The 12278-nt window shown below is 55.6% G+C and overlaps 1 protein-coding gene across 1 annotated transcript; it reads left to right on the plus strand.

The window, feature by feature from the left end:
• The first annotated feature begins 8103 nt into the window (after positions 1-8103).
• Positions 8104-10487, plus strand: LOC120680274 (reticuline oxidase-like). The gene has a single exon (XM_039961895.1). It carries the CDS (start codon positions 8364-8366, stop codon positions 10056-10058), a length of 1695 nt encoding a protein of 564 aa, XP_039817829.1. The 5' UTR covers positions 8104-8363; the 3' UTR covers positions 10059-10487.
• Positions 10488-12278: the final 1791 nt, after the last annotated feature.

The raw sequence follows: 12278 nt of genomic DNA on the forward strand, positions 1-12278 counted from the left end.
ACGGTGACGGGATGAGCCTCGAAGTAGTGGCGCAGCTTGTGCCGAGCCAAAACCACTTGCGTAGAGCAGCTTTTGAATCTGTGGATAGCGTGTCTTAGTTTCAGACAACACCTCGCTGATATAGTACACCGGCCGCTGGACGGGCAGAGCCTGATCCTCCTCTTGTCTTTCAACCGCGATCACCGCGCTGACCACTTGGGTCGTCGCAGCTACGTACAGATAGAGGGGCTCGCCGTCCGTAGGTGGCGTAAGAATGGGAGCATGAGTGAGCGATGCCTTCAGCCTTTCGAGGGCTTCTTGAGCTTCGGGGGTCCACGTGAAGTGCTCGGTTTTCCTCAAGAGTCGATACAGGGGTAAGCCTTTCTTGCCGAGATGCGAGATGAAACGGCTAAGGGACGCTAGGCATCCCATGACCCTTTGTACCCCCTTCAAGTCTCGGATCGGTCCCATCCGAGTGATGGCCGAGACTTTGTCAGGGTTGGGTTCGATGCCCCGCTGGGAGACAATAAAACCCAAGAGCATGCCTCGAGGCACCCCGAATACGCACTTCTCGGGGTTAAGTTTTACCCCTTTGGCCCGTAGGCAATCGAACGCGATCCTGAGATCGGCAACCAGGTCGTCCGCCTTCCTGGATTTTACAACGATGTCATCGACATATGCCTCTACGCTCCGCCCGAGATGGTCTCCGAAAACGTGGAGCATACACCGTTGATAGGTAGCTCCGGCGTTTCTGAGGCCAAAGGGCATCGTGACGTAGCAGTACATGCCAAAAGGTGTGATAAAAGAAGTCGCGAGCTGGTCGGACTCTTTCATCTTGATTTGGTGGTAACCGGAGTAAGCATCAAGAAAGGATAAGAGCTCACATCCCGCAGTAGTATCTACAATCTGATCAATTCGTGGCAAGGGAAAGGGAACCTTCGGACATGTCTTATTTAGACTAGTGTAGTCCACACACATCCTCCAGTTTCCACTCTTTTTCTTCACTAATACTGGATTAGCTAGCCACTCGGGATGGAATACCTCTTTGATGAATCCGGCCGCCAGAAGTTTCTGCAACTCTTCGCCGATCGCCCGGCGCTTGAGCTCGTCGAAGCGTCTTAGGCGCTGCTTCACCGGCTTGGAGTTGGGTCGGACATCAAGAGAGTGCTCGGCGACCTCCCTCGGTATGCCAGGCATGTCCGAGGGGCTCCACGCAAAGATATATGCGTTGGCGCGGAGGAAATCGACGAGCACCACTTCCTATTTGTCGTCGAGGGTGGCGCTGATCTGCAACACCTTGTCGTCGGAGTGGCTTGGGTCGAGGGGTACTTTCTTGATACCCTCGGCGGGCTCGAAGCTCCCGGCGTGTCGGTGCGTGGAGTCTAAGGCCTCGCTCGCCATTTTGTCGAGGGTGGCTGCGAGGGCCTCGTCCTCCGCTTGAGCTTCCGCACGCTCAACGCACTCGACGTCGCACTCGTAGGCGTGCTCGAACGAAGAGCCGATGGTGATGACGCCCTTCGGACCCGGCATTTTGAGCTTGAGGTAGGTGTAGTTGGGGACAGCCATAAACTTGGCGTAGCAAGGACGACCAAGGATGGCATGATAGGACCCTCGAAATCCCACCACCTCGAAAGTAAGAACCTCCTTGCGGAAGTTGGCGGCCGTGCCGAAGCATACAGGCAGATCGATCTGGCCGAGGGGTTGGACTCGCTTCCCCGGCGCAACGCCATGGAATGGCGACTTGCTGGGGCGAAGCTTGTCCAGTCCGATCCCCATGAGCTCCAAGGTAGGGGCGTACATGATTTTGAGGCTGCTGCCTCCGTCCATGAGCACCTTGGAGAAGCGAGTGTTGCCGATGATGGGATCGACAACGAGCGGATACCGTCCCGGATGCGGGACGTAGTCGGGGTGGTCCTCGCGGCCAAAGGCGATGGTATCCTTCGACCAGTCGAGGTAGGATGGCATGGCTTTGGTAACGGAAAAGACTTCGCGGCGCTCACGCTTGCGCTGCCGAGAAGTCATATTCGTCGTTGTTCCTCCAAAGATGAAGAAGGCGTTCTCCACTGGGGGGAACTCGTCATCTCCACCTTTGTCACCAGCATCCTTCTTCTTGTCCTCGTCGCGATGCACGACGCGGTTGTAGTATTTCTTGAGCATCTCGCACTGCTCGAGGGTATGGTTGACCGGGCCCTTGTGGTAAGGACACGGCTTCTTAAGCATGTCGTCGAACTGGCCACCACCGCCTCGAGGGGGGCCTCGAGGTCCCTTGCGGTCTGGGGCAGCTGCAAAGGCCTCCTCGGAGTCCCCTGCCTGTCTTGACCCGCGCGGGCTTGGTGGGACCGGCTTCTTTCCCTTCTTCCCCCGCTTCAGTTTCTTGGCGGGGGCATTGGGTTTGACGCTGCCGCCCTCCGCGGGCGCATCGTCTTTGCGCTTGCTCGATTTGTCGTCGAAGATGGCACCAACCGCTTCCTCGCCGGCGGCGTAGTTGGTGGCAGCGTCGAACAACTCATTGGTGTTAACGGGTCGGCTTCTCGCAAGCTCATGCACCAAGTTCCTGCACGTCGTACCCTCGAGGAAAGCGTTAATGACCTCGACGTGGGTGACGCTGGGGAGCTCGGTGCACTGCTTGGAGAAGCGTCGCACGTAGTCACGCAGGGACTCGCGGGGCTTTTGGCGACACCCTTTGAGGTCCCAAGAGTTCCCAGGGCGAACATACGTGCCCTGGAAATTGCCCACGAAGATGTGGACTAAATCGACCCAGTTGTGGATCTGATCCGCAGGCAGGTGCTCGAGCCACGTTCGTGTGGCGTCAGCAAGATGGAGAGGAAGGTTGCGGATGATGGCCGCGTCCTCCGTCGCGCCGCCTAGCTGGCATGCTAGGCGGTAGTCGTTAAGCCAGACTGCAGGATCAGTCTCGCCCGAGTATTTGACGAGGGTGTTGGGTTGTCGGAAGCGCGGGGGAAAAGGCGCGGTTCGAATCTCCCGGCTGAACACCCGGGTGCCCGGAGGCTCTGGTGACTCACCCCTATCGTACTCGGGGTCGAAGCGTCCACCCCGTCGAGGGGTGTACCTCCTGCCGTTGATGACGTTGCGGGCGTCGCCGTCGCCAGCGTGCCCGCGAGTGTCACGGATTCGCTCCCTTACGGGAACTCTCCCGATGCGCTCGTGCACCGAGGGTGTCCTCGCGCCGGGCGCTACGGCTGCTTTGCCCTTCGCCGCTGGGGGTGTGTGCACGGAGACCTCACGGTCCTGGTGCGCAGTCCCATCACACTGCTCCGGGGCCTTCGAGCGCATGCGAGACGCAGAACTCTCGGCCTGCTGCACGGCAGCTTGCTCGATGAGCTCCTGTGCCTCGCTGGCGCAGGTTGCGGCCCGAAGGTGTCGATGGCTCGGGCATAGCTTGGAGTAGGTAAGCCGCAGCGACGAGCTTCTCGCCCGCCGTCTTCAGTTCCGGAGATTTGTCGACGTTGTCGTCGGCCAGGATGCGCTCCCGGGCAACACGTCCCGCCGCCTGGCGTGTGCACCAGGCACGGCACGCTGCTGCTCGAGTGCGGCGCGTAGCTCCTGGGTTTGTTGACGCTGCTCGTCGAGCTTGGCTTGAAGCTCTTTGAGCTGCGCCAGCTGGGCCTGTCGCGCCGCCGAGCTTGACGAGGAAGGCGCTGCAGGCGGGTTCGCTGGTTGCTTCGCCCGCGCAGTCCGCCCCGGCTTCCCCGTCGTTGCCCTGGGCGTTGTCATTTTGCTCGTCCGCAAGGTCCACCATGAAGCACTCCCGGGAAGGATCGAAATCCCCCTCGCTGGAGTCTTCGGAGCAGGTGAGGCAGTAGGCCGTCGCCAGCTGGAACGCGCGGAGAGCATCGGGGTCGCGGGCCCCGGAGTAGTCCTCGGCCTCCTCGGCTACGAAGTTGGTCATGAAGAAGTCGATGTCGTCGGCGATCGAGCTCGCCGTCTCGGGGTAGGATTCGTCAGGAGATGACGCGATGGGGCTGCGAATCGACCGAAGATGATAACCCGGCAGATCCCCACGCTCGATGAAGTCAGCGACGGTTGACGAGGCGTGGGCGGCAGCATTGCGCATCCCGAAGGGGAAGGGCGACGCCGAAGTCGAGTCCCCCCTGGGAGGCACTAGTGTTGCCGCAGGCGATGGTGCCGGCGCAGATGACGCCGAGGCACGCGATGGCGAAATGGTCGCCCCATCGGTCGTGATGCTGAGTTGCGACACGCCAGCCTCGACCCACGTGGGGGAGCTGTGGCGTGCCGCACGACGCCGCTCCGCGCGTGCTTGTCGCGAATGCTGACCCGAGCGCCTGTTGCGCCGGGCTAGCGAAGTCGGAGTGATGAGGTTGCGTTCGGAGGAGAGGAGCTGCATGAGGTAACCGTTGCCGGTTGTCCTGAACTCGAGACTCCCGAACGAGATCGCGCGTCCCACTGGAAACGGATCCGAAACACCCATAGGGTATGGGTTCGATCTGCTCGCCATTCCTGGAGAACAAGTGGGAAAAAGAGAGAAAAAGTCACGCAGCGCCCCCTACCTGGCGCGCCAACTGTCGGTGTTCCGACCCGTGGGGCCTGAATCCCAACTAGTAAATGCTGCGTGTTTCCTCGTCCTAGATGATGATGCAAGAGGCAATCACAGTAACGCACGGTTTATCCTGGTTCCGGCCGCGGGGCCGTACGTCCAGCAAAGGGGGTGTGCGAGGGCACTGTATTATCTTGCACCCGAAGTGCTCGTAGTAGGGGATACAAGCGAGGCGAGAGAGGGAGAGAAGCTCCCAAGTCTCTGCTAGAGGTGGAGTTGGTTGAGAGGAGTGCTCAGTCGTGCTGAGAGTCCTCTGAGGGGGAGTTCAGAGAACTTACTTCCAACCTTTGATTGGAGAGAGTTGATCAGCCTCCGCAAGAGGAAGCCCACCCCCTCCTTTTATAGTTGTAAGGAGGGGCGGCGTACATGAGTGTAGGGGCGCGGAAGTCGTCGTTTTCCCCTGAATCGCGGGTATAGTGGTCGAACACTGTAGAAAGTGTACTGTGGGAAGGCGGCGCGCGGCGCTGTCGTCTTGGGCTCCATCCTTGGCCCTGCGAAGATTGTGTCGGTCGTCCCGCAGAGTCCCAGCGGTAGTAATGGCGTGGGACGGTCCCGGACCCCCTGGTCGGGGTGCGAGCGTGCGCACTAGAAGGTCCGGGGGCGCGTGGAAGTCCCGGACCCCACAAGAGAGAGGTCCGGGGCCCTGCCCACGCATGCAGAGTGCCCCTCTCGGGAGGACACGTGCCATCGCCAGACCCCTTCCCCTGCGGGAGGTGAGTTCGGATGGTTGATGTCGGCGGAACAGTAACGGGGGCGGCGCCAACTTGTCTTGTATCGCGTTGAATGCTCCATAGTGCTGCTACAGCGGCTGGGGTGGCAGAGCGGTGACCGGGGTCAGTGGACGGGACGCCGGTCACATTCACTGCAGGGAGTGGCAGTCTGACGCCGCCCGTCCTTTGAGCCGTGGCGGAGTAGCTGGCCTTTAATGCCTTCGTACGGCGGTCGGTTGGGCGGCGGGGCCATTTGTCCCTTGTACCGAGAGATGGCCTCGAGCGAGGCGGAGGTTGGCCACCCGCTCGAGGGCAGGTCCGCTGTCCTCGAGCGAGGCGGAAATGTGATTGCGCGGTCGAGGGTCCTGAGGGGAGCCCTCGAGCGAGGCGGAGATGAGTGACCCGCCCGAGGGTAGATCAGCTACCCTCGAGCGGGGCGGAGTTTGTTCGGTGGGCCTGAGAGGGGCCCTCGAGCGAGGCGGAGATTGGCCACCTGCCCGAGGGGGATGTGGCTGGGCCACACGCTGGACTTCTTTGAGTCCTTTCCTCTCCTCTGAGGGAGAAATAGGCCGTGGGCCTTCGTGGGCCCAGTTGCCTTAACATATGTTTGTGTTTTTGAAAGTGGTTTTAGTACCTCAATTAGGGTGTCCCTAATTGTGGCACCCGACATCATCTGTGACGATTGACAGATCCTGCAGTTTGCCTTCTGCCTCTTCTGAATTTCAGTCATATTTATCATCTACTGAAGCTAACCCATCAAAGAGTGAGTTGCTCATCTACTTGGATGAGACAAATGTGAGTTTATCAGACAAGGAGTTTGATTTGTTGACTTGGTGGAAGGTTAATTCACATAGATTCCCAGTGGTCTCAAGGATGGCAAAGAAGTTTTTAACTATACCAGCAACCTCAGTGTCTTCAGAGTCTACATTTAGCACTGGTGGTAGAACTCTAGATGATTTTCGTAGTTCTCTAAGCCCTTCTATGGTGGAGGCATTGGTATGCTCGTCTAGCTGGATTCGAGGTGCACATGATGGAAGTTTTACACATGTGGTATGTTATTCTTTTACTAATTGCTCTAGCTGGAGTGCTGGACTCTGTGTTATCGAAGTTTAATTGCTCTTTTTATTTTTCAGGAACAAGATGATGAGGATGACATAGAAAATATTACATTTCCAAGAAGCAGGGTAGCGAGCAACTAGCAGGTTATCTTTACTGTCATCTATATTGTCATCTTTACTGCTACAGATTCCATTCATCACTAATGATTTGGTACTAATGAAGACATGTTTTATTTCAGGTTTAGTCCTTGCTAGTTGCTGCCGTGAGGCCTCAATGGAGAATGGACAGTGCCAGATTCTTTTGGAGCATTGGAGGACTTTATTTTGGATCTCTTTATTTATTTTTGGATAGGAAAAATGGCTGCCTGCTACCTGCGTGTAGCTGTTACCTGTTATGAACTTATGATGCCCTTTATGCATTTTTTTTCTTGCTGTTAAACACTTAAGAGTCAGAAGTAAGTTAAGCTAAGAGAACCTTGCTGTGGTCCTGTACCTGTTAAAACCTTGCTGAGTTGCTGTTATGAATGCTTCTTGTTGAAACCTTGTTGTTTTCTCCAAAACTTGATCTGTGATGCAATAACTAGTTGTGGCTCGCGAGCTGGCTCGAGCCGGCTCGCGAGCCGATAACGAGCCGAGACGAGCCTCTTCCACCAGCTCGTGAAATTACCGAGCCGAGCCTGGCTCGGCTCGGCTCGTTTCCAGCCCTACCCTCAATAGGGAAATATACGCCCACAGGGGCAGCCGCTGTCGGCTCCCGCGACTGCCAGATCGAGCTTTCACTCCAGAATCCCTAGCCCCGACACCGCTCTCCAACTGCAGAGACCAAGCAGTATGACAGCCACGAGCAGACCAAGGTGTTGATGAAGATCGATCATGCAAACTGTCCCCAGGGCAGAGAAGTGCTGTGCTGCCACCATTCCGATCTGCATCTGGTGAGCATAGCCACCAGCGAATGCGCAGCAAAAGATGGCAGCCACAACTCCGAAAAGAACCAACTGCCGGGAAGGCGAATCCGGCGCCAAAGAACCGGATCGGCGCCATAATGACCACCAGCGGCGGCCACCGGCCCTAGGACGACACGGGCCCCACCATGCCGGCAAGGGCGACGAGCCTGGCAGCACCATCGCTTACCCGCGGCAAATTCGGAGCAGGGGAAAGCGAATCCGGTGGAGGGTGGACCACCACCGTGGCGCTGCTCCCTCCAAGAGAAAGGACCACGAGCAGCCAGATCCGCCAGCGGGGACGCTGAGGATGGATGGGGTGGAGCCGGATCTCGCCAGTCGTTGCCGGCCTCAACTACCGCCGGCCACCACGGTCGCCATGGAGAAGTCAGATGAGCCGCTCCATCCCAGCGAAGATGCCCCGCCGCCGCCCACCCCGCGGCCGCCAGACTTCCGGCCGGTCCCTCAGGCAGCGGCGAGGGGTTGGGAGAGCGGCGGCCTGAGCTGCTGGCGGCGCCGCGGCGGATCCACCCGTGCCGCCCGTAGGGGCGACGCGGGGGCTCCTCGAGTAATGAGGCAGGATATGCTTTAGCTAATCAAGCTGATGAGTTTAACGATTTAATTTGGTTTAATGAGCCTCAGAAGACGGTTGGTTTAACATATTGATGCCTTGTTATAAAAAAAAACTGAAAAAATATAAAAGAATATGCGCGGCCATACATGCATCGATTATATCTAGAGAATATCCTACAGAACAACTGTGTTGACTGTGGTCACAACCTATACAGCCATAGAGGACGTTGGACAAAGTTTACACTGAGTGATCTTGGTCTTGCAAACCCATCCAAATCTTCCACCTGGGGATTTCCAAATGAAAATGAACCCAGCCGTTCATACTCGTCTAAAGAAGTTGCTTTGCTAACCTACATGACGAGCTCAGGATGTGAATTTATAACCTGATGACAGCCTACATGGAGCTACCTGAATACCTCTGAACTATTGCTTCAAAACAATTTACTCGAGCAGTATATGAAACCTCGTAGCCTTCAAATTAGCGGCGACAGTTTTGGCAGAAGCACAACAGTGCCACGAACCAACGATGACGAACACCATGGCCCCAACAATCTGTAGCAGTAATCGGGCTGCCCTGCTGTTCCCTGGCCTCATCCTCAACTTCCTCCTCTTGTCGACACGACACAACGCCGCCGCGTCCGGAAACGGCGTGCATGCCGGTGCCAGCAGGTCCCTGGCGTCGTGCCTCGTCGCCTCCGGCGTCCGCAACTTCTCCCTCGCGGGGTCCCCGGCCTACAGCTCGCTCCTCGGCTTCTCCGTCCAGAACCTCCGCTTCGCGCTCCCGGGGGTGCGCAAGCCGGCCGCCGTCGTGCTCCCGGCCTCCAGGCGCGACCTCCGGCGCGCGGTCCTCTGCGCGCGCCGCGCGGCCGCGGCCATCCGCGTGCGCAGCGGCGGGCACAGCTACGAGGGCCAGTCCTACACGGTCGCCGGCGCCGCGCTGGGGGACGGCGGCGCGCCCTTCGTGGTGGTCGACCTCATGAACCTGAACAGGGTGCGCGTCGACGCTGCGTCGGCCACCGCATGGGCGGAATCCGGCGCAACGCTGGGCGAGGTCTACCACGCCGTTGCGCGCACGGCATCGCCGAACGGATCCTCCTCCTCCTCTTCCCTGGCGTTCGCCGCCGGGTCGTGCTCGACGGTCGGGGTGGGCGGCCACGTCTCCGGCGGCGGGTTCGGCCTGCTGTCGCGCAAGTTCATGCTCGCCGCCGACAACGTGCTGGACGCGCTCCTCGTCGACGCGGAGGGCAGGGTCCTGAACCGGGGCGCCATGGGCGAGGACGTGTTCTGGGCGATCCGCGGCGGCGGCGGGGGCAGCTGGGGCGTCGTCTACGCCTGGAAGCTCCGGCTCGTCCCTGTCCCCGACACGGTGACGGTGTTCACGCCGAGCAGGGAAGGTTCGGTGGACGCCATCGCGGGGCTCGTGCACCGGTGGCAGTTCGTCGGCCCTGCTCTCCCCGACGAGTTCTACCTGTCCGTGTTCCTCACGATCGGCGGCGCATCACAAGAAGATACTAACGTGACAGTGTCCTTCACAGGGCTAGTTCTTGGACCGAGGGAGCTCGCCATGTCCGTTCTAAGCGAGAGGTTCCCAGAGCTGGGCCTCGCCGCGACAGAGTTGTCGGAGATGAGCTGGGTGGAGTCCGCAGCGCAGTTCGCCGGGCTAGGCTCGGCGGAGGAGCTCACCAGCAGGGTCTCAAAGACGAAACACTACGGCAAGAACAAGTCGGACTACGTGAGGCAGCCCGTCGCAAGGGACGCCCTCGCGGCAATCCTCCGGTACCTGTCCGCGGGGCCAGCGGGGTACGTGATCCTGGACCCCTACGGCGGCGCCATGGCCCGCGCGGGCGCCACGGACACACCGTTCCCGCACCGCGCCGGCAACCTGTACGGCGTCCAGTACGGCGTCACCTGGGACGCCGACGACGACGGGGAGGCGCGCATGTCGTGGCTCCGGGCGCTGTACGCGTACATGGCGCCGCACGTTTCCAGCGGTCCGCGCGCCGCCTACGTGAACTACATCGACCTTGACCTCGGCACCGTCGCCGCCACCGCCGCCGCGAACAGGTCGGCAACGGCGGTAGACCGAGCCCGGGAGACCTGGGGCGCGTCCTACTTCTCCGCCGAGAACTTCGATAGGCTCGTCCGGGCCAAGACGCGCATCGATCCTGCCAATGTCTTCAACAACGCGCAGAGTATACCACCATTGCAAAGGCACGATTGAATGCTTGAATCTAAATAGAGAATAAGACTAGAAAACGCATATATAGGCGATCATAACAATAAAAATGTGTTATTCCCACTTTGCACGCGGGATCGACGTCAAGTTCACCTGAAAACGAAGCTGAATTATGAGAATCTGGCATGAATCGGAATGAAATGGATTTGTGGATTGCACTGCACAGCGAAGTGTATACAGTGGGAACATTGCCTTGGCCTCAACGAAGCCCGGGTCAAGGTTAATGCTGCATCTGCATGTATCTTGCGTTGGACAGTCATTGTGTTGGCGTCATGGCAAGTGGTAACATAGGGAGAAGGTTGGAGAGGAAGAAAAAGAGGCACATGTTACTCTCTCCGTTCTGAAATGTAAGTCATTTTAGTTTAAGTTGATCAAATTTATAGAAAATAATATTAAATTTTCATAATTTACTTATTTACCGTGTTAGATGTTAATATTCTTCTTTATGAACTTAGTCAAACTTAGACTACTTTGATTAATAACAAAGCAAAATATCTTATATTCCACGTCAGAGGGAATAAATTGGAATTGGATAATAGATCTTGAGCCAAAAATGGCTTCGGGAAAAAATCTAGAAAACATACAACTATGGGCATTCCAGACTCCAGAGTCCAGAACATCTCCATACGACTCCAGTATAAAGATTATGGACGATCCAACTAACAACTCAACAGTCAACATCTCCATACGCTAATGCATAATCGGGCTTCCCTGATTTAAAGGCTACCGTGTAAGGTAGAACACGACGATAAGACTTGGACACGGTCATCGCCAGGCCGTGGTTATGGCCCTATTTGTTTTCGCTTAGCTTATAATCTAAGCGTGGTCGAGAGAAACGAACGCTTCTCGATTCTCGCTTGTATAATGCCTATAGTTCCGAGTAATTAGCTTCGTGAGATGTGACTGATTGTATAATGCTCCATTAGCTCCGAGTAATTACACCACTCGATGGTGCCACGCGAACAATATCTGCAGAACAAATTTGCAGAATAAGTGGTGGCGGTCATGGAATGGGACAATTTCATATTGAATTTCTCTGAAAGACCTACTTCGCTGCATGGTTACCAGCAATATCTGCAGAACAAATTTGCAGGAATTTATGGTGGCCATAGAATGGGGGCAATTTGACATTGATTTTTTTGAAGGCCTACTTGGTTAGAAACGCACGGCAGCATGGTATATAGTGCGAACAGTATAAGCCACAACATTTATGGTATTGAAAAAAAAAAAGAAACCTTCAAGTTGAGGGGGTTCCCATCACAAATCGATTTTTGATAAACCTCCACAAATTTTGACTTGGGGCAGATTGAAGTCAAATAACATTTACACCTACGTGACTACACTTACGTTACGTAGAATTTTTTGAAACATATCTACATAATCTATATAGATGCAACCCACTTATAATTGTATTTCTCTCAACCCTCATGCTGCTACACGTCATCAACCCACTAAGTGTCATGCTACCACATCAGCAACCCACTAAGTGCCCTAATTTCTATTTCTTTCAACAATGTTTTCCATATGTTTCCACTATATTGCGGTTCATCAAAAGTATAAATAAAGAAGAAGCCCAACAACCAAACTTTTTATTTAGAGCAACTCTAGCAAAACTCCTATTTGAGCCCATACTCAAGTAATAGGGATCGAGGGTAAAATATTCTACTCCAGCAGGGCTATAGTAACATACATGTGTTAAAATCCCCTTTCTGCGCTTATATCCCTCTGACATTATCTAGACTGGTTGGTATCTAGATCATACCAACCCCTTTATGTCTCCTCTTTCATGGTTTTATGGATAATCTCACTAATACTAGATCATGGAAGGTTCTTTGCTGGAATGTTAGGGGTCTAAATTCTGAAAAAAGTGGGAAAAAGAGATGCGTTTGACATCCAGTGTATTAGAAAATTCTACCCTAGAGGCTTTGATGCTTTTGAATTCCTCCCTTCAGTGGGGGCTTCTGGAGGAGTTATTACCATTTGGAAATCTCATATGTTTGATGGGCATCTCATTTTTAGCAATGAATATGGTCTCTCAGTAGAACTCTCATCCAAGCACAATGCAGTAGATTGGGTCCTAACAAACATCTATTCTCCATGTACACCAGCTGGGAAGACACAATTCATTAACTGGTTTAGAGATATACAAATGCCTCCTGAAATTTTATGGATGATTATAGGGGACTTTAATCTGATTAGATCACC

Source organism: Panicum virgatum, chromosome 6N (genome assembly GCF_016808335.1).
Source record: "Panicum virgatum strain AP13 chromosome 6N, P.virgatum_v5, whole genome shotgun sequence".
Taxonomy (NCBI): domain Eukaryota; kingdom Viridiplantae; phylum Streptophyta; class Magnoliopsida; order Poales; family Poaceae; genus Panicum; species Panicum virgatum.